General features: G+C 38.7%; 2 protein-coding genes across 2 annotated transcripts; one reads left to right on the forward strand and one right to left on the reverse strand.

Annotated features, from left to right (window-relative positions):
* Positions 1-3,649: 3,649 nt before the first annotated feature.
* Positions 3,650-11,480, forward strand: LOC111781509 (cationic amino acid transporter 2, vacuolar). Its single transcript, XM_023662149.2, has 14 exons — positions 3,650-4,180; positions 4,758-4,959; positions 5,332-5,416; positions 6,171-6,311; positions 6,400-6,518; positions 6,612-6,708; positions 7,564-7,736; positions 7,864-7,930; positions 8,847-9,005; positions 9,543-9,810; positions 9,892-10,000; positions 10,449-10,561; positions 10,942-11,017; positions 11,168-11,480. Exons 1-14 carry the CDS (start codon positions 4,009-4,011, stop codon positions 11,322-11,324), a joined length of 1,938 nt encoding a protein of 645 aa, XP_023517917.2. The 5' UTR covers positions 3,650-4,008; the 3' UTR covers positions 11,325-11,480.
* Positions 11,481-12,041: 561 nt separating this feature from the next.
* LOC147786595 (uncharacterized) lies at positions 12,042-17,981 on the reverse strand. The gene is made up of 5 exons (XM_087120212.1): positions 17,051-17,981; positions 16,761-16,894; positions 15,134-15,754; positions 14,145-14,775; positions 12,042-12,175 (listed from the first exon to the last, which is right to left on the reverse strand). The coding sequence occupies exons 1-5, from the start codon at positions 17,979-17,981 to the stop codon at positions 12,042-12,044; spliced, it is 2,451 nt and encodes an 816-aa protein (XP_086976338.1).
* Between the last annotated feature and the right edge of the window lie 5,186 nt (positions 17,982-23,167).

The raw sequence follows: 23,167 nt of genomic DNA on the forward strand, positions 1-23,167 counted from the left end.
CAGGATTCAATGATTGATTCAAATAAAAGTCAAGGTTGAACAACTGGGGCGCAACCCCACTTTTTTGTTCGTGCTCTGACCAATTGAACTACAATCCCGAGGAGATAAAGTGTACAACATATGTTATTGAATTAATTTTCGATCGCCCTACCGATGAAAGAAATATAGTGATTTGTTGATGTTAATGACATAAAATCTTGGTTTCACTCTCATGACATGGAGTTGAACCATGATCGACCGTGATCGTGAGAATTGCCTATAGCTTCTTGGCCCAAAAGGTTTCTCGATCCCAGGGGGTGGAGATCCATAACAGACAGAGACAAAATCAATGTTTGAGCCTGTAGGAGAGGCATCTGACTTTCCTACAATCTCATCCCCTATCAAGTTCAGTGCTTACGTCCCTTTAGAGATAGGGAGAGGGGCGAGCAAAAGAGCTCTTTCTACTCATTGAAGATTCTATCCAGAGCTCTTTCTACCACAAAAGTAGGAATCCATCGCTATTCCTTTTCTTCCACCGAAAAAGGTTATACACGAAGCAATGCCCCTATTTCACTTCTACATCCATCCATGACCTAAAGACAAAAGTGAGGAGCTCGAGAAGATCAAGACTACGATGTACAAATAATTTCAAGTTCGCATTACACAGAGATCCTTTAGATTCAAGAACGGATTCTCTTGAAGAAAGGAAGAACGATACAAACTAAGACGTCTTAATCATGCCACAAGAACTTCACTAAGATGACAACAAAATAGAGTTGCATTTAATGAATTCAATTGCAATTCATGTTCAGTCAATTTTTATTTGTGGAATTAGTATCCCAAGCCTACCGCTAGTAGATATTGTTCATTTTGACTCGTTACGTATAGTCGTCCGCCTTACGATTTTTAAAACGCATGTATAAAGAATGATTCATTATCCTCTCCAACCAATGTAAGATCTCACGTGAAAAAAATTGTTTATTTTACACGAGTTGCAAGCATACTGCATATTGCAACGATCTGTCTCAATAGGATACATTGATCCATGTTGATGTTTCAAATAATTTTGAAACTAAAACCAACACTATCTTTCAAAAACAAAATCGAACAATCCCAGAAGAAAAGTAAAACAAAAACATCGAAAGTAAATAAATAAATTATGCATCAAAACCAACGTCTTGTGAACTTGAACATTCCTTAGTGAATACGTATCAAATTTACCGAATAAATAGGAAGATCAAACCCTTCAACTATATATCTCATTGGTGAATCGAGATAACGCACATGACATGCAACTCATGTTTCTGTACCCGTTCAACTCGTTCTCTATATCAAGAGCTATAATCTCCGATTTTACCGTAAAACGTGTTATACACATGTTTAGAAGCATTTTTTTAAAACTCTTAAAAGTGATACATTCATTCACTTACATATTCTCCCTTTTCATCAATGATTAGATATGTTTCAAACCCATTAGCCAATCCATTAAGCACAAATCTCAATAAGCCAAATAATATTATATTTCTTCCCAAATATAAATTATAATTAAAATATATTTTCCTACTTTTAAATATTTAAATTTAGTTTAGATTAATTTATTATTATTATTTAATCAATTTCGATAAATAATAAAACAACTTTAAAATATAACCGTTACCGTCTATACCACAAGTAAATATTCTCTATTTTAGTTCGCTATTTATCCTCGTTAATAAAGAATGTTTCGTTCGATCTTACAGTCCACTCCTTGAGATTCTACTGTCCTTGTTAACATATTGCTTGGTTTTTAGCTCTGATACCATTTGGAACCGTCTAAAATTGAACAGATATTTTTTTATAAATTAAATTAATAATTTATAATATTATTTAGATAATAATTTGAAGCTGAATAAAAAAATAAAATAGAAAAGATAAGGTGTAATTTTCAAGGGAGGTATGCATATTTTGAGACTCCCAAAGCATAAAGTCTCCATTTTTTTATAATTATTTTTCATATAATCATAACTCATAAAGTGTTATATTTAATGGTTTTGATTTCCCATTGGACCAAATTTCCCACTACTTTTTCTACATAAAGTATTACCCGTTCGTTCGTATCTCATTCCAACCAAACTACAATGATCTAATAATCTCGAACTACCTGAATCTGACAAAAAATTTAGATACGTACTTTCGACTTAACTTAGCGCTTGAGGGTTGTCGAGATTGATATTCGAAACTACGACCCTAAGAAAAAGTAGATCTTTTAGCAGTTGAGTTATGCTCATATTGGTTCTTAAAGTTAACAAGTTCTAAAAGTTTTTTACCGTACAATAATGTTAAAGTTGATGAACGAGTTCATGAAAATTGAATATACGGTAAAAACTACAACGCTTATGTAAGTTCGAGGTTAAAAATTTGAAGTGTGCGTTAAAAAATTGAGTTATGGTCAATATTTTTTAATATATTTAATTTTTAAGTTGTTTTTTTTTTTTTTTTTTTTTTTTTTATCAAATAAATAAATATTTTAAGAAAAACATCTCCTTAATCTCGGGAATGGGTCCCATGTTCTTTCTCTCTCTCTCTCAAATTATTATTATTATTATTATTATTTGTAATTTAGTTGAGAGGGACTAGAAGCTAGATGATGCCATGTGGACTCCACAACATCCACATCTTTCAATCACAACCGTCCATCTTGATTACATCTTCCAATCAGATGGTAGACTGGTGCCTGGGTCCCACCAATAATTAAATTTTATCTGTATATGCATGGGCAATTAAAAAATATGATTTCCAAAATAATGTAAAATCTAATTTTTTTTATTAGCCTAATAATAATTATAAATTTCAAATTTACTCATAAATTTGAAAATGATTCAAAGAAATCGAACACGACTCCACTTTTAGTAGCACAAGCTCTCGTGGCTTTACTTTGGGCTTCCCCGAAAGACCTCATCCCAATGGAGAGAGTATTATTTAATTATAAACCCATGATCAATTAGCCGAGGTGGGACTTTCATCCAACACCTCCCCTTAATCAAGGCTCGACTCCTTTTTCTTTTGGAGTCATTTGTTCTACATTTAAGGATTCTATTGATATGACTAAGTTTAGTGCATGACTCTGATACCATGTTAGATGAACACGACTCTCCACCATGGTATGATATTGTCCACTTTGAACATAAGCTCTCATGATTTTAGTTTTGGCTTCCCGAAAAGATCTCATCCCAATAGGGAGAATATTCTTTGATTATAAATCCATGATCATTTCCTAAATTAGACTTTCATCTAACGGAGTTGAGTTCATAATTTGATACAAGTTTGAACGGAAATTTTTTTTTCATAACTTAATCTAACCCAACATATAAATCCGCTAATATAAATTAAATAATTTGATATATAAAAAAATTTAAAAATTAAAATTAATCCTTAGGGTTAATTTAATGAGAAATTTCATTTTCTCAACTAAATAAAGAAAAAAAAGAAAAAGAAAAAGAAAAAAGGCTGACACAGCGACCCGCCATCCTTGGAAGGCGGCAAGTTGGATTCCCGTTCCACACTGTTGACAATCTCTGCCCCATCTACCCGCGGGCAGCAGATCAACCAATGGGCCGTCAGCATCCGAGTGGGGGCCTCCTCCACACGCAACATTAATTTTTCATGATTCAAATTCAGTACAATTGAATCGATTTCCTTGAATCCGCAGCCACACAAGGAAAGGGTCACCCTTCTTCTTATATTCTCAAATTTTGTTCAATTTGGGAGACCAACGCAGAATTAGAGAAGAGAAGAGAAGAGAAGAGGGGTGTTTTTCTGTATCGGAATCTGCCCGCTCCCCGCTTTAATCCAAGAAAAACCAGTGGAAATTTCTTCTGGGGTTTCTTTTTTCCCAATTTGGGAATGCGGGTAGGTTTGGGTTTAGCTTATTTCAAGAGATATATATTGAGTTATTGCCTCTAGCGCCCTCACTTCGTGGATAATTATTGTAATCTTAAGCTTGGGTTGAAGAACAACAGCGAAAAAAGAGAAGATAAACGGATTTTCTGGATGGGTTTCTTGGGTGATTCTATTGAGGAAAGTGGAAGGGGTGGAAGGAGTTCAAGGGTTGGTTTCAAAGCATTGATAAGGAGGAAACAGGTTGATTCTGCCCATTCTTCATCCTCATCAGGGCATCATCAGTTAGCCAGAGAGTTATCTATTCCTCATCTTATTTCAATTGGTACCCATGTTGTTCTTTGTTCTTTTAATTTTGTTTTGATTTTGATAGCCATATCCTTTAACTCCTAGAAACCTTTATTCTTTCTGTGTTTGATGTTGCTCTTGTTGGTATTAGTTCTTGGGATTAAGTTTTTATACTGTTAGTTGTCTCTCTGAAGTTGAAGGTGAAGATTGTTTGGTTTTTTCTACTATTGACCACTCCCCAAAATCTGATGAATAATTGATCTTCTGGTAGTTCAGCTGTTTTTGTGCGGATCTCAAGTATATCTGCCTCTTAACTGACCCACGATCGAAATATGTCAAAATAGATAAAAGAAGCAAAGAGAACGACGGGAGAGAGATTTTGAATAGAGGAACCTTTAGCACTTAACTTTTCAATTCTCTTTGATGTCGTAAAAAGAGCATACATCTTATGAGTATTTACCGTGGAGAAAGCACGACTAGTTTTCCTAAACTTTCTCTCCGAGTTAAAACTCCTAACAATTCTCCTAGATAAATCGTTAACTATTTCCTAAACTTATTCAAGTTAATAACTATTTTTACCGAGTCAAGTTTAATGACTCATAATTTCTGTGCAGGGGTTGGTGCTACTATTGGAGCTGGAGTGTATATTCTTGTTGGAACTGTTGCCAGAGAGCATTCCGGACCAACCCTTGCTATCTCCTTCCTTATTGCTGGAATAGCTGCAGCGCTTTCTGCATTTTGCTATGCGGAGCTCGCAAGTCGTTGCCCGTCTGCTGGAAGTGCGTATCACTACTCGTACATATGTGTTGGAGAAGGGTAATTTTCTGTGACTTTACTTTGCAGATTCTGATTGTTAATGTTAAGCCATCTTTCTTGTTTGTGAGTCGAGTGCTTGATTGAGGTTTCAAAGCAGAGAAGTATGTCGTATCACAATGGAAATGGCTATCAATTTGTTTGTCCTCTTTTTGGGGACCTGGATGTGTATATTGTATGACGACCTTTCTTGAAACTGATGGGAAATAGCTGATTTTGAATTTCATTGTCCCATCCAGAAAACTTATTTGCAAGGAGGCTGATAACTATCGATGTAGTTTATGATTTTTTTTTATTAATTATACGACGATGTAGTTCATCTTCACATCACGTTTCGCCTACCGGTTGGTGATTTTCCATTGCTATTGCTTTCAGTGTTGCTTGGTTGATTGGGTGGGCTTTGATACTGGAATATACGCTTGGTGGCTCGACTGTTGCACGTGGCATATCCCCAAATTTGGTACTTTCACCTCCCAACTTTTCACTTAAATTCAATAATAAAATTGAAACAAACTCTTCTTTTAGTCAAGTCATGTGAGATCCCACATTGGTTGGAGAGGAGAACAAAGCACTCCTTATAAGGGTGTGGAAACCTCTCCCTAGTAGACGCGTTTTAAAACTGTGAGGCTATTACGTAACGGGCCAAAGTGAACAATATTTGCTAGTGATGAGTTTGGGCTGTTACAAATGGTATCAGAGCCACGAGGATGCTGGGCTCCAAGGGGGGTGGATCGTGAAATCTCACATCCGTTGGAGAGGGGAACGAAGGAGAGGGTAACGAAGCATTTCTTATAAGGGTGTGGAAACCTCTCCCTAGTAGACGCGTTTTAAAACCGTGAGGCTGTTACGTAACGGGCCAAAGTGAACAATATTTGCTAGCGGTGGGTTTGGACCATTACAAATGATATCAGAGCTAGACACCCAGCGGTGTGCCAGCGAGGACGTTGGGCCTTAAGGGGGGTGGATTGTGAGATCCCATATCAGTTGGAGGGGGGAACGAAACATTCCTTATAAGGATGTGGAAACCCCTCTCTAGTACACGCGTTTTAAAATCGTGAGGCTGTTATGTAACGAGCCAAAGCAAACAATATTTGCTAGCGTTGGGTTTGGGCTGTTACAAGTTATGTTATAGTGCCATGATTTTAGATACAACTTTGGAACTCTGACGCCTTGGTAGTTCTCACTTCATCTGTTTTATCCTTTCCCTCCGACAGGCCATGTTGTTCGGTGGAAATGATCGTTTGCCTTCCTTTCTAGCTCGGCAAACACTACCTGGACTCAATATTGTTGTTGATCCATGTGCAGCTATCTTAGTTTTGATTGTCACTGCACTTTTATGTATGGGAATCAAGGAGGTATACTAGTGTTTTTTTTTCAGAATAATTTCTATCTCATGCATGATAAATAGATATTGTTGTTATTAATTTGTTAGTTGTCCTACAGAGTATTGCGGCACAAGCTGTTGTGACAGGTGTAAATATATGTGCATTGATGTTCGTCATTGTTGCTGGCTCGTATATCGGTTTCAAGACGGGATGGATTGGATATGAACTTCCTACAGGGTACTTCAAATTTTTTACTCTGTACTTTGTTCCTCTATAATTTAGTGTCATCTATGATGTGTATTTATGAATGTCAACTCTGCAATATAACAGGTATTTTCCCTATGGAGTTGATGGGATGCTTGCCGGGTCTGCTACCGTCTTCTTCGCCTATATTGGTTTTGATTCCGTGGCGAGTACTGCTGAAGAGGTAACATATTGTGCCAGCATCTGTTATCTCAGGAACTTCCTGAAAAGTAAATTAAAGATCTCCTAATGAAGACCAAGTTCTTCCCTGTTCTTTCTTCTTAATTAACTTCTTTAATCCATACAAAAATAACAAATCAATTTGATGAATCTAAACCAATAGCACATTTGTAATTGACACGTGGTTAAGATTTATGTGAGATCCCACATCGGTTGGGGAGGAGAACGAAGCATTCTTTATAAGGGTGTGGAAACCTCTACCTAGCAGACGTGTTTTAAAAACCTTGAGGGTAAGCCCAAAAAGGAAAGCACAAAGAGGACAATATCTGCTAGCGGTGGGCTTGGACTGTTACAAATGGTATCAGAGTAAGACACCGAGCAATGTGCCAGCGAGGAGGCTGAACCCCGAAGAGGGTGGACACGAGGCGGTGTGCTAGTGAGGAGGCTGAACTCCGAAGGGGGTGGACACGAGGCGGTGTGCTAGCAAGGATGCTGGGTCCCAAAGGGGGTGGATTGAGGGGTCCCACATCGATTGGAGAAGGGAATGAGTGCCAGCGAGGATGCTAGGCCCTGAAGGGGGGTGGATTGTGAGATACCACATCGGTTGGGGAGGAGAACGAAACATTTTTTATGAGGGTGTGGAAACCTCTCCTTAGAAAACGTGTTTTAAAGACCTTGAGGGTAAGCCCGAAAGGGAAAGCCCAAAGAAGACAATATCTACTAGCGGTGGGCTTGAGCTTGGGCTTGGGCTATTCAGTCAAGTAATTTCATTTAAGCATACATGAATGTTTTATGGACAAATATGCAACAAAGATACTAATTTGTGGCAGCATTGACTTACTATGATTATTTTCAATAGGTGAAAAATCCTCAACGAGATTTGCCACTGGGGATCGCATCTTCATTATCGCTATGCTGTGCCCTGTATATGATGGTCTCGATCGTCATTGTTGGTCTCGTGCCTTATTATGAGATGGATCCTGATACCCCCATTTCCTCTGCATTCGCTCAGCATGGAATGCATTGGGCAGCGTAAGTGTGTACTCGTATGCTTTCATTTTCGAGTTACACGGGGCGTGCCACAAGTTGTGTTGTCGGTAGTCTCCGGGGTAAATTGGGTAGATTGTCTCAGCTGATGATGTTATCTTTATGCTTCCAGGTATGTGGTGAGTGCTGGAGCTGTTACTGCACTCTGCTCAACATTGCTGGGTTCTATTCTCCCTCAGGTACCTATATGAGCTCTTTGAGGTGTCTCTTAACCAGCTCAAAGTTTCTAGACTTGCTTGCAGTTTGTTCTATCACCAAATAATCTTGATTGTTCGTGTAGATTACATTTTACGCTTTGCGTCGATGATACAAGGAATAAGACCCCTTGGATGTTATGAATGTTGGAACTCTTATTTGCCTTTCAATTTCTTGGCTCATTGCTCAGTGTAGAATATGTATTTTTGTTTATTAATTAGCTTGGATGTTGCGTTGCTTTTTTGGTATATATGAATCCTAAACAAGAAAAAACGTTCTTCTTCTCTCTCATTTTCTGTGAGATCCCACATTGGTTGGGGAGGAGAACAAAACATTCTTTATAAGGGTGTGGAAACCTCTCCCTAGTAGACGCATTTTAAAAACTTTGAGGGAAAGCCCGAAAGGGAAAGCCTAAAGAAGACATTATCTGCTAGCGGTGGGCTTGGGCTGTTACAAATGGTATCAGAGCCAGACACCGAGCGATATGCCAGCGAAGAGGCTAAGCTCCGGAGGGGGGTGGACACGAGGCGGTGTGCTAGCAAGGATGCTGGGCTCTGAAGGGAGGTGGATTGTGGGATTCCACATCGATTGGAGAAGGGAATGAGTGCCAGCGAGGATGCTGGGCCCTGAAGGGGGTGGATTGTGGGATCCCACATTGGTTGGGGAGGAGAACGAAGTTCTTTATAAGGGTGTGGAAACCTCTTCCTAGCATCTTCCTAGCAGACAGATTAAAAACCTTGAGGGAAAACCCGAAAGAAGATAATATCTGCTAGGCTTGGGCTTGGGCTTGGGCTTGGGCTTGGGCTTGGGCTTGGGCTTGGGCGGTTACATTTTCTTTCTAACATTTTCCATCTTCTTATACATGAATTCTGTTCTTGACATATCTGCTTGGCTTTCCAGCCCCGAATCTTGATGGCAATGGCGAGAGATGGGTTGCTGCCCTCTTTCTTCTCGGATGTTAATAAACATACTCAAGTTCCTGTCAAGAGCACCATAGCAAGTGGTGTTGGTGCTGCAAGCCTGGCCTTTTTCATGGATGTTTCAGAGTTAGCAGGGATGGTAAGTTGACTCTATCTAATTTTTCTCTAGTTTTATAGAATTGATGTTAAACGTGAAAACGTTCGGTCAAGATGTTCGTAGCCAAAAGAAACCTTCCAATTCAATCTGAAATTTTTTGCTATCTTAAGTCGTCTCACCGAGTTCGACGATGTTCCAATTCGCTGCATCTATCTTTTCGTATTGGCATTGTATATTACGTTTATACCTTGTTGTGTCTCGTGAGTAATGTACATTTTGACGTTCGTATTCTCATAAACGTCTTCTCTATTTCATAGAGTTTAGTTATTAAGACGATGACCATGTGATACACAATTGAATTTGACATCTTGATTGGATTGTGAGATCCCACATCGATTGGAGAGGGGAACGAAACATTCTCTATAAGGATTCTGGAAACCTCTCCCTAGCAGACACGTTTTAAAAACCTTGAGGGGAAGCCCGAAAGGAAAAGCCTAAAGAGGACAATATCTGCTAGCGGTGGAGCTAACAATACATTATGCGGGAGAATTGGTTGAACATGTTTTTCTCTTTGTCCAGGTGAGTGTTGGTACCCTTCTTGCATTTACCACAGTGGCTGTATCAGTGTTGATTCTCAGATACATTCCACCCAATGAGGTGCCATTGCCACCATCTCTTCAGGACTCGGTCGATCCACTGTCCATATCGTACCGTAAGAGTGCCGAAGATGTTGATGGAAAAGATCCCGAGATTGGTTCTGCTAAGGACAGTTCTAGACCCTTGCTCGAGAAAGTGGATTCATCAGTTGACATCCCCATGATTGGGAGCTATCTCGCTCGACGTGGCTGTAAGTTTCATAGTCACTCTTACGCATTTCGCTTGTTACAATGAGGTTGATCCACTGTGTTCTTATGTTTAATCGTTGCAGACGTTCTAAACGAGAAGAATCGACGAAAAGTTGCGGGGTGGATCATCTTGTTAACATGTGTAGGGGCTCTACTTCTTACATATGCAGCTACAAACTTGAGGCTTCCAAGGTTCGTTGTTATTACGACTTCTATTTTCTTCGAGTAAGACGTAGAGATTTCTGTTTGTTAACATCTTGCAAATGTCTGCTGAATGATTTTGAAACCTATGGAGCGAAAGGGGTGGACACGAGGCGGTGTGCTAGCAAGGATGCTAGGCCCCAAAGGAGGTGGATTGTGAAATCCCACATCGGTTGGGGAGGAGAACGAAACATTCTCTATAAGGGAGTGGAAACCTCTTCCTAGCAGACACATATTAAAAACCTTGAGGGGTAGCCCGAGAGGGAAAGCCCAAAGAGGACAATATCTGCTAGCGGTGGGCTTGAGCCGTTACAAAGGAGACTGCTAAGATTCAAGTTCTTGACATGTTTTTTTAGCGGTGGAACTCGTATAATTACGTTTTAACGTTTCTGTTCGTCTTTTAATTGTTTTTGCTCGATGTGTTTGATGTTTCCACCAGCTATATTCGATACTCAGTTAGCGGAATCGGTATTATGCTTTTGTTATCTGCTTTGGTCGTGCTCTCGTGTATCGACCAAGATGATGCAAGGCACAGCTTTGGGCACTCAGGAGGTGAGACATTACTCTTTCTCTCTCTCGCTCGACTCCCATTTTTGTATTTACCATTTACTTATTCTTGACGCTCAAATATCTCGATAACCGAGTTTAGGATCGAACTACCTATCCTTAATATAATTGTAGAGACTGCTGCTGCTAACCGAACTCGCCTGCTACCAGGTTAACTAGTTTCTAGCATCATTGATTCCAAGGAAAGATAGAACAACCCCTGCATATCCTTCTGTTCGAGTCCTGTGTTAATGAACTTACGGTTGCCTTGTACTGATTTCCGAGTCGTATCGTCTCGAGATTCGAGTTTAGTGATGAACAATGTATATTGTTGGTTAATGTATGAACACACTGATCCATTGCATTTTCTCCTGTTGTTTTCTCAGGTTTCACCTGTCCATTTGTTCCTCTGATACCAATTGTGTGTATTATCATCAACACCTATTTGCTCATCAATCTCAGGCAACGACCCTTTCATCTTCGCTCGTTCGTTTACTAGTGTTACTTTCCTTTCTCGATATCGAATCGTATATATAACTTAACATTCACCCAAATGCCCTCATGTTCGTTTCTTACCCCCGAAATAATGATCCCTTTCTCTTATCCTTTCAGTGCTGGTACATGGGCTCGTGTGTCGATATGGCTACTTATCGGAGTGATCGTTTACGCAGTCTACGGTCGAACCCACAGCTCTCTACGAGATGTAATCTATGTGCCAGTCACCCGTGCCGAGAAGAGAAACAAGTACTCGAGGGAGGTGGTAGCATGAATCAGTTGGTACAAAGAGTAGAAGGCAAAAAACTTTGGGACATTGCTTAGGACTATATTTTTATCCATGGAGATTAATCTATCTCCTTGTAATATAGGGTTGGTTATTGAATTTCCTTCGAACCAAATAATGTAAATATAAAGCACATTTCATTTTCATTTTTATTTGTTGGTTATTATTCAGTCATCAAGAGGTTTCAAAAGGAATACCTCAGTTTACGAGGTTTAAAAATTAATTCTATATAGCCTTTGAGTTCAGTTGATCGTCATTGACCAATAAAACCTCGACGATATTAATGAGGTAGATAATATATGAATTTTTTTAATAGATGTGACCTTTCAAGAACGTGATTAGAGATGTCCACTGGGTAGGAATAGGAAGCCTTCCCTTGCCCCATCCCGCCACCTATCTCATTTCTGCCCTCATGATACACGCTACAAGAATTGAAACTACAAGAATTGGTGTGTTCAATGGAGATCTGAAGCTTGTTGGCTTTGAGAAAGGATCGCAGGTCAACTTCGGGATGCGAGTACCTATTCCTCCCTCTCAGCAAAATCCCACGACAACGTTCCCAATTCCGCCGCTACCACCCTTGTTCACCATTTCAGAAAAGGAATCAAAGCTCGAGTTTGGGATGTATCCTAATGTACCTTTTCCTCCATCATCGTATTTCCTATCTCCTCCTTTTCCACTTCCATTCACTAAATCGAAGCTCAACTATGGAGCTAAAGGAGTAACTATTCCTCCTTCAGGCCCGAATCCGACCACATCGGACCCTCCTCCATCACCTCCTTCTGAATCGAGTAAAAGAGCATCGAATTCACGTACTCCTCCTTTACCCTCTTCGTTGACTATTATAATATAAGTGTAAAGGTATAAATACACTTAATATAATAAACATAATTTCTACCTTTCATGTATTTAAATATAATTATTATATTTGGAAAATTTTATTGAGATACTTACTAATATATTTAAGATAATTAAGAAATATTCGAAAAACTATAATTTAAATGTTATACTTTTAAAGAACTTTCGTCCTTGAAAGTTTCAAACTCTTATACTAATTCGGGGTATTTTTCTCTTATTTCGTTCTCACGCTCCCATGTGACTTCCTCAATGTGATGGTTTCGCCCCAACACCTTAATGAACCCATGAGATGAAAACATGACTTCCTCATTATGAATCGATGCGATACTTGCATGAGATGTCATTCCTTGCGCCGCACGTGTCATGTTATTGTTGTGTCGTTTTTAAACGTGTTTTCAAAACACGTAAGTCCATGACTTTGTTTTAAGATGAAGGTGACGTTTTATGAAAGTTTAAATGAAATCTTTTTGCATTCAATGTTCTTTGTATTCCGTGACAAACTTAAATTAAGTAGAAAATTTTGGGTCGTTACATTTATTGCATGTTCTATGTTATTCATAATTGTTTATTGTTTAGAAGTGAATTATTTTGTTGTATTAATTATATCTCCCAGTTATTTCTAAAAAAGTTTAATAATTAGAAAAATAAAGCATACTTAAATAATTTAATGGTTGAAACTCTATTCACCTTGTCATATGGATCTAAAAATAAAGCATTGTATTGTTAGACATGTTTATATTTCCGGAAACATTAAATCGAAATTTAAAGATTAAGAATTTGTTAAATACTTAACAAAATTTAAGAATTAGAATTACAGAAGGAAATTGGTGAACATCTTTAATATAGTGAAACTCTTTGACATAAGTGGGAACAAATTTGAGGGAGAAAGTAAACTAATTTGGAGTTAGATAGAAATTTGGCTAAGGTCATCCAAGTTAGTGGCTTAACTAACTACCATTGTTAAATCTGATGTTGACATGTGCCCCGTGGTTCCATACATGTCACATCTATTGATATGTGTGAATTGTTTATGAACCGATATGGTTATGATATGTTGTGTATATGTTATGATATGTGAATTGTATGATAATACTTATGGTACGATGTGTTCAATGATATGTTTGAGATAGGATACGAGAAGGATGCGATAAACGTGATGTAACGATAGGACTAAGATATGTTCATAAAACGATACAATAAAGTTATGTATAAAAAACGTTATGGTTGTGACCGTTTGATAAAACGATACGATAAAGTTATATATCGAAAATGCTATAGTTATGATAGATTGATAAAACGATACAATAAGGTTATGCATAGAAAACGCTACGATAAGGTTATGTATCGAAAACACTATAGTTATAATAGATTGATAAAACAATACGATAAAATTTTGTATAGAAAACGTTATAATTATGATAGTTTGATACAGCGATACGATAAGGTTATGTATAGAAAACGCTATAGTTATGATAGATTTATAACATGATACGATATAAGGTTATGTATAGAAAACGATATGATTATGGTAGGCTGGGGGGACGATATGCTTAGAATACGTTTGGGAAGCGATATTGTGAATGTTTGCTGAATCCACCACACCTAAATGGGGTTGAGAGTTCTCTTATTTATAATCATTTACAGAATACAGAAATATGTTAAATTACAAATAATATGGAAATAGCAATAAAAGAAAAGAATAATAAATGAATACAATATATTTGTCTTTAATAAAAGGGCAAATATGGTAACCCGTAATGTAAGACAAATATAGATATTTGTCTTGTAATGAACGGTCAACTATCCTTAACGCCCCCCGCAAGCTGCGCGTCGGATTTGAACGAACGTGAAGTTTGGATCTGAAAAATTCAAAGAGAGATCGAGAAATACTCTTTGTGAAGATGTCAGCAACTTGGAGATGAGAGGGTACATATTGTGTGCGAAGTTTGCCAGCGATAACAAGTTCTTGAAGGAAATGATAATCTAGTTCAACATGTTTGGCCCGCTTGTGAGAAACGGGATTAGAGCTCAAAAAAATAGCTCTTTTGTTGTCACATAAGAGTAAGGGCTGCTGTGAAATAGGGACCTTGAGGTCATGCAAAAGATGCGTAACCCAAAGAAGTTCAGCAGCAGTTGTGGCAAGAGCACGATACTCAGATTCACAGCTGGAGCGTGAGACAGTAGGTTGCTTTTTGGCACTCCAAGAAATGAGATTGTTACCAAGATAAATAGAATAGCCGGATGTAGAATAACGAGTATCGGGACAACCAGCCCAGTCAGCATCCGAATAAGCGACTAGCATACTAGGAACAGTGGATGGACGAAAGGTAAGACCAAAGTGGAGTGTTCCTTTGACATAGCGAAGAATACGTTTGACAGCAAGAAAGTGATCTACAGTAGGGGCATGCAAGAATTGACTGACAGAATTGACAGCATAGGCAATATATGAACGCATAAGAGTCAAGTACTGAAGGGCGCCAACAAGAGATCTGTAGAGAGTAGGATCAGAGAAAGAAGGACCATCAGCAGTCAGGTTTTGAGAAACAACCATGTGAGTGTGAACTGGTTTGCTATCGAGCAACTGAGCATGAGTAAGAATATCTCGAGCATATTTTAACTGACTAATAAAGAGACCATCAGGAATGGGTGAAGCTTCAAGACCAAGAAAGTAACTGAGAGAACCCAAATCTTTGGTAGCAAACTCAGAATGAAGCTTGCGAGTAAAGCTGTCAATAAGAGATGAGTTGTTGCCGGTAACAATAATGTCATCAACATAAATAAGCAAATAGATAAGGTTAGATTGCTGATGAAAGACAAAAAAGAGACGTGTCAGCGCGACTGCAAGAAAACCCAAGTGTGAGAAGAAATGAGCTAAAACGCTGAAACCAAGCACGAAGAGCTTGCTTTAAGCCATAGAGGGCTTTCTTTAATAGACAAACATGAGTGGAAAATTGATGATCAATATACCCAGGAGGTTGTTCCATATGAACACGTTTAATAAGAGTTCCATTGAGAAAAGCATTCTTAAAATCAAGTTGTCGAAGAGGCCATTTATTTGTGACTGCAATAGAAAGCACAACACGGACAGTGGTAGCTTTGACAACCGGACTAAAAGTGTCAGTGTAGTCAAGACTAGGAACCTGAGTATAACCTTTGGCAACAAGACGAGTCTTGAAACGCTCGACGGATCCATCAGGCAAATATTTAATACGAAACACCCATTTAGAGCCCACGATGTTGGCGTTGGCAGGACGAGGAACCAAAGTCCAAGTATCATTTTGTTGTAACGCTCGAATTTCTTCATCCATGGCAGACACCCAAGCAGGATTCTTAGCCGCAGATTTGAATCCTTTTGGCTCAGTAGATGCAAGAAGAGCAGAAAGAAGTCCAGATGAGCCCAAAATACCAAGATTTGCTGGATGACGAGTCTTGAATATACCAGCTTTGGCTCGTGTGATCATAGGATGAGTGCCCAAAGAAGAGAAATCAACAGGAGGTTCAATAGAGGTCGAATTAGAAGTCGAGGGTGGCAAAGTGGAACCTGCAAGAGAAGTATCAACCTGCACAGACTCATCTACAAGGTCAGAACAAATATCACACGGGGATGAATTGGATCGAGGAATGTGCGGTGATGAAGTGGTAAGGGGAGATGAATCAAAGATGTGGTTCCATGAAATTTGAAATAGGAATAGAGGAAAGAGGTTGGGCCTGGGAACTAGGGATAGCAGGAAAGTGAGTTTCATCAAATTGAGCATGACAGGTGATATATAGCTTAGTAGTGGCGGGATCAAGACAGCGGAACCCTTTATGAGCAGGACTATAACCCAAAAAAATACAAGGAATGCTGCGGGGAGAAAGCTTGTTAGGCATATAATCACACAAATAAGGATAAACACGACAACCAAAGGGATGAAAATTATCATAATGTGGAGTGTAGCCATAAAGGAGTTCAAAGGGTGACTTACCTCCAAGAAGTGGAGTAGGCAACCAGTTGATAATATAAGCTGCAGTGCTGAAGGCGTCAACCCAAAAACGAGGAGAAAGATGAGAGTGAAAGAGAAGGGTCAAGCCAGTCTCAGTCACATGACGATGTTTTCTCTCAGCACGACCATTTTGAGCAGGTGTACATGGACAAGAGAGTTGATGGTGGATGCCAGAATTATGTAAATGAGTTTTGAAACAAGTACTAGTAAATTCGGTACCACCATCGCTTTGAAATACCTTGATACGAGAAGAATATTGATTTTCCACAAATTTTTGAAATTGAAGAAAAATATCAAAAAAATCAGATTTAAATTTTAAAGGGTAAAACCAAGTGAATCGAGAATAATCATCAATAAAAATAACATAATAAAGAAAACCCGAATTTGATTTGACGAGAGAAGGACCCCAAAGATCACAATGAATAAGATCGAACACATGAGACGACCTACGTTCATTGCGGGAATAAGGCAATCGATGACTTTTCGCAAGCTGACAAGTATTACATAATGATGGAGAAGGCAATAAAGACGTAAGAGAAAGATGACCTTTTCTATTTAAAAAAGAAATAACAGAATGATTCACATGATCTAGACGAGCATGCCATAAATCATATGAAACACTTGAAGATTTGTTTCTAAGGGCTGAAATAAAAGCAGAGTTGCTGCGCTCCAGCACATATAACCCTCCATCTCTTTTACCGGTTGCCACCACCCTTCCTGTTTGACGATTCTGGATAGTAATAAGATTATTAGTAAATGTAACGGAGAGAGAAAAATCAGACGTTAATTTACTTATGGAAAGAAGATTTTTAGTGAGGTGAGGGACAACCAAGACATCTAATAAGTGAATATTTGGAACAGGAGAAAGAGTACCGGTGTGGGTAATGGGTAGGGATGCACCATTTTCTACGATCACAGAGTCCTTACCCGTGTAATTTTTAGACTGATCCAGAATAGATGGGTCGGCAGTCATATGGGCCGAAGCTCCAGTGTCCAGAAACCAATAAGCAGCATCGGGTCCAGCAATAGAACATGACGTGTTAAAGGCTTCAGCAAGGTGAGCATGAGAAGAATCAGGTCGAACATACCATTGGTTGCAGCGGTCAGCATAATGGCCCTCTTTGCGGCATATTTGGCAGTGAGGTGGTCGACGACCCTGACTTGAGTGGGTTCTTCCTCGACTAGAAGAGTTGTTTTTGTGAGAATAAGAACGACCTCGCTGGTTGGTAAAGGAAGTAGGATTGCTTCCATGGGTGCGACCACGATTAGTGGCTGTGAATGCTGTAGGAGTGGAGTCAGAGGATTCAAGGGAGCGCTGGAACAACTCAAAACTTTCAGCTTTAGAGACTAAATATGCAAAACAGGGGATAGGGGTGAGAGCCATTTGAGTAGTAGAAAAAGCTGAAAATTTGGTGCCAAGTCCACAAAGGAACCAGTGCACTTTATCAATGTCCTCGATGGGTCTGCCAATGACATGAAGTTGGTCACAAATTTTTTTGAAGGCACGGGCATACTCAGCAACAGGTTTGGTGCCACGTTTCATCAACTGCAAGTCATCCTTGAGTCTCAGTTCACGAGCTTTCGACTGATGGCTGAACGTAGTTTCCAACGCAAGCCAAACATCACGTGCAGTAGAGAGACCAACGACAACAGCCATAGCTTCCTCAGTGAGAGAGGAGAGTAGGAGACAGAGAAGTCGTTGATCGGCTGCTCTCCATGCCAAATATTTGGGGTTGAGTGTTGAGGAGGTTTCTGGTTCAAAGCGAGGTGGTGGAATCATAGTTCCATCGACATAGCCCAGCATGTCTTGACTCTCAAGGAGAGGGAGAAGTTGGCTTTTCCAAAGAAGATAATTGGAGGAAGAAAGTTTGATGGTGATCATATGGATTAGAGTATTGAAAGGAAGAAGATATAAGAAGATTCGGAAGCCATAGAGAAGAAAGGATCAGGGTTGTTAAACCGAAAGGGCTCTGATACCATGTGAATGTTTGCTGAATCCACCACACCTAAATGAGGGGTGAGAGTTCTCTTATTTATAATCATTTACATAATACAGAAATATGGTAAATTACAAATAATATGGAAATAGCAATAAAAGAAAAGAATAATAAATGAATACAATATATTTGCCACTAATAAAAGGGCAAATATGGTAACCGGTAATGTAAGGCAAATATAGATATTTGCCTTCTGATGAAAGGTCAACTATCCTTAACAGATATGACTATGTTGTGCTCAAGAAATTATACGCTTATAATATGTATAAGATGTTATGACGATGATAAGTTAACAAACGATATAACTACGAAATGTTACGAAATGATATGATTATGATAACTTGGAATTTAGGGTCGTTACAAAATATATATACGTACACAAATATATGTATCTACATACATGAATGTATGTATCTACATATATGTATATATTACATATGTATCTACATATATGTATGTAGATACATTCATGTATGTGTAGATACATTTATGAATGTACGTGTATATATATATATATATAAATTTCTACATACTCAGAGTCGCTACTAACGTCTTATAGTAATCTCTTATGTGTAAATATAACTCTTAAAAGAAAATATCATCTATAGTATAAATATCGAAAACATTTAAAACATCCTCTTCTCTCATAATACCGCTACTATACATTTAACTTGAAATTTAATGTGGGATTACTTTAATGAACCCTTATCATAAATGCAACATTAATTCATAACTCATTTATTACTCGGGAATAAACAAATACAAAGAAGAAAAAAATTAAATGACTTAGACTAACCTATATTTTATTAAGTGCAATTACACACCAACCTACACTAAACTATGGTATTAAATACAATTCAACCTATACTAATCTATACTATTAAATGCAAATACAATTCAACCTGTACCAACCTATACTATTAAATTCAAATACAATTCAACCTATACTAATTTATACTATTAAATTTGAAATGCAAATCTATCTTATGGATGTGCCATGATCCCGGAGTTTTGCGATACCTCCGTCAGCTTTACAGGGGCGCCTTGTCTTTATCTAAAAAAATGCAGTAGCATGAGGCTTGAGTATTTTAAGAATACTAAGTGACCCCCTATCCGGGTTATGCAACAAGAACTTGTGAATGTAATGATGGGACCTATCATATCAGTTTATTTTCCTATGGTACTATCCTAACGGGCCAGCATGGACTCACCAGTCGGTTCGCACCACCTGAGAAGGGATCGCAACTCAATTCCGGGATGTACCTGGAATGAGTACCTAATCCTCTGTCTGAGCGGAATTCCAGCTCATCGTACTCACATCCACCGCCACCACCCTCGTCTACCATTTTAGAAAATGAATAAAAAATCAACTTTGAGATGTATCCGAAAGGAGTACCTATTCTTCCATTTGGGCCGAATCCCTCCGAGAAGGGATCGCAACTCAACTTCAGGATGCCCTGGAACGAGTACCTATTCCTCCGTTTGAGTGGAATCCTAGATCATCATACTTGCCTCCGTCGCCACCACCCTCGTCCACTATTTTAGAAAATGAATCAAAACTCAATCTTATGATGTATTCGAAAGAGTACCTATTCCTCAATCTTAGCTGAATTCTTCTAAGAAGGGATCGCAACTCAACTCTGGGATGCTTTTGGAACGAAGTACCTATTCTTCCGTCTGAGCGGAATCCTAGTTCATTGTGCTCACCTCTGCCGCCACCACCCTCGTCCACCATTTTAAAAACTGAATCAAAACTCAACTGATATGAACCAAAAGACATCAATCATACAATATACTTCAATGAAGATGTGAAGAAAATGTATTTTTTAAATATAATACTAGGGACAAACGTATTTTTAAATTTTTTAAAATAGAAACTTCTTAAATTTCGAAAGTATTTTTTAAAGAAAATATTGATTGAAAAGGAACATTAGAATTAAAAAAAATGCTATATAAAAGAAAGCCATGAAAAAATGAAACACAGCAACAATGGTGAGAATGAGTTCTAAAACACTTTCGAAAGCTTGTGTTCTTATTCTCTTAGCGTTTTATTTTATTGTCCTCATGATACACGCTACAAGACACCAGAACTGGTGTGTCGACGGAGATTTGAAACTTGTCAGTTCTGAGAAAGGACTGTAGGTCAACTTCGAGATACGAGTACCTATTTCTCCGTCTCAGTGAAATTCCATGACAACGTTCTCAATTCCGCCGCTGTCACCCTCGTCCACTATTTCAAAAAATGAATCAAAGCCCAACTTTGGGATGTATCCGAAAGTACCTATTCCACCATCTTGGCCGAGTCCAAGGACATCGGATTCCCCATCTCCTCCTCCTTCACCACCTTCATTCCATTGGCGACGACCACAATCTTTTTTAAAATAACAGAACGTTACATTATATACCTCTAAAAAGAACTTTCGTCCTCGAAAGTTTCAAACTCTTGTACTAATTCGGGGTATTTTTCTCTTATTTCGTCCTCACGCTCTCATGAGACTTCCTCAATGTGATGGTTTCACCACAACACCTTAATGAACGTAAAGTCTCTGCTTCATAAGTTTTCACGAACTTGAATAACCCACCGGCTTTGATAAGATTAAATTTGGTAGAGGGTCATGTCAATCTTTGCGTTCTAATCCAACCAAAATAAGCTTGTCTTCCTGTTTTAGTTACTTCAGTGTGCCCACTTGGTTTCCTTTATAAAAATAACGCCTATGCCAATAAACCGCAGGCACGATGTCACGGTCATGCTCATCCAAGGTATGTTGTCCATAGCCGCATGCCCATGACAAGCCCAACCCTTTATGTCTTTTCATATTCTAGTGTTTTACTTTTTTATTTTTAGGAAGTATGACGTTTAAGAAATATCATGTCTAGGCCTGTCATACATGAAATGCCTCAGAAGGTACTATAGGGGTATACGACTAGTTGTCAACTTCTCCCTACCCAAAGTTATATAGTGTGAGCCGTTGTTATTTCTCTCTTGCTTGCTTATATAACGTCTCTTTCAAAACTCTCTCTTTCGAAAATCTCTATTTGCCCTCGTTTTCTAAAACCTTCTATTAAAACTAAGGCCAGAGGCTCGAGCATACGTCGCTTGGCCGTAGGCGACGCAAGAACGAATTGGCTTAGCTCACTTGTCGTTGGAAAGTGAGTGTAACGATTCAGATTTTCCATTTTTGCCTTATTTGGTTAAGATTTTATTTTTATTTGGACAAGATATTATGTTATGCATTTATTCCGATCGGAAAATGTGCAATTTTAAACGAGGAAGTTATTAGAAATTGTAACGGTTTGAGTTTTTGGAATAAAATCCAATCAAATAAAAATAGAATAAATAATTAAATGTAATCTCCCCGGGAAATCGAGGGATTTCCTGACAGACTTTTATTACCTAATAGAAACATTCCCATTTATCTGATTCCTTATCCTAAAACCCTAGAATGCAATTGTCTTCGCATTATTTTTATATTCCTATGCCCAACCTTTTACCTCCCTTGAAAACGATTTTCTCTCCAAACTTTCCTCCGGAACTTTGGGTTGCTCTTCGGAGGAAGAATCGGGTAAGGAAGGCAAGGTTTTTGGAATAGGGTTGAGCCGCAGACGCACACCCAACAGCTCCGACAGCTTCGCATGCGTACACAATGCGGGTCAGCTTGCACGTGTACAAAATCGGCTCGGTTCTGTCAATTCCCGCAGCTCGACTTGGCGGCTTAGTTGGCCGGTTCGGCAATTAGGCTTAGCGGAAAGGTATCACTATAATATATCGATTCCAAGGTTTTTGACCCTTCCGAAGCCGTTTCTGCTCTTAGTTTTACAATCCGATGTCAGTATGGCTCCTAAATGTTAAAGACAGCTTAGGTCGGGTGTTTATTTTGATAAATAGCATGAGGTTTAGCTAGGGTACCTTATGAAAGGTTCTAAATTCTTATGTGGTTATCATAGGGCGTATTTAACCGCTGGGACTAGCTCGTTGAGAGTGACTTCAACCAAGACTATCGAGGTAAGTGACCTTACTGTTGGAGTTAGCTTACTACGTGTTGTATGATGGTGCGTGCCCTGTGGCCCCTGCATGCACCATATTTATGTGATATGATTATGTGATGTATAGATTGTGTTGACTGTCAATTGTGTATGTTATGTGATGTATGAATTATGTTGACGGTTGACTGTTTATGTTATGTGAAGTCATGAATGAGATGTTAGTATTATATGTCATGAATATGTTGATCGATGCCATAGATACACGTAGAATAATCGAGTCATGTCATGAGATGTTTATGCAACTGGAATGTTTATGTAATATGCCATGTAATGTAAGTCATGTGAGATGCCATGTGATGTAAGAAACGTAAATGCGATGTTAGCACTGCTTATGTAATGCCATGTTAGATATGTTAAGGGACCTCATGCATATATGTATGTCACGTGCATCGGGATTCTTCCCCTTTATGTTACGAAAGAATGAAATACGATATTTATGTTCGCCATGATATCATGCGGGCCCTTTTCTGTTCTGTGGTATCCGGCTACGTGTAACACGTTGTGCCCGACCAAGTCAGGCCTAGGGATATGTTTACGAGCCCGCCTGGTGGGTCCATGTACACGTACATGGGCCATGTGTGAAGGAGTACCACATATCCAACCCTACCCGGAATAGAAAAACGCCCAAGGCTATGAAAAGTTTATGAAAAGTTAGGTCCCGCTCATATGTTGCATGTGTTTGCATTCCTAACCCCAACAGTGGGGTGACTTACTGAGTATTTCATAAAATACTCAAGCCACGTGCTACCTACATTTTTCAGGTAAAGCCAAGGCGCCAATGTACGATTGACGGCGGAGCTGAGGCCACCATGGAAGTTGGAGACATGATGTTTTAGGAGTTTACTTTTATTAGACTGTTTTAAGTTATAGCATTGAGTATGGTTTTATTTGAATTTATTTTGAATTCACTTGTTGAAGGTTTATTTTCGAAGTTTAGGTTTTGTTTGGA

This window comes from Cucurbita pepo, chromosome 19 (assembly GCF_057944985.1).
Source record: "Cucurbita pepo subsp. pepo isolate OVF chromosome 19, ASM5794498v1, whole genome shotgun sequence".
NCBI lineage: Eukaryota > Viridiplantae > Streptophyta > Magnoliopsida > Cucurbitales > Cucurbitaceae > Cucurbita > Cucurbita pepo.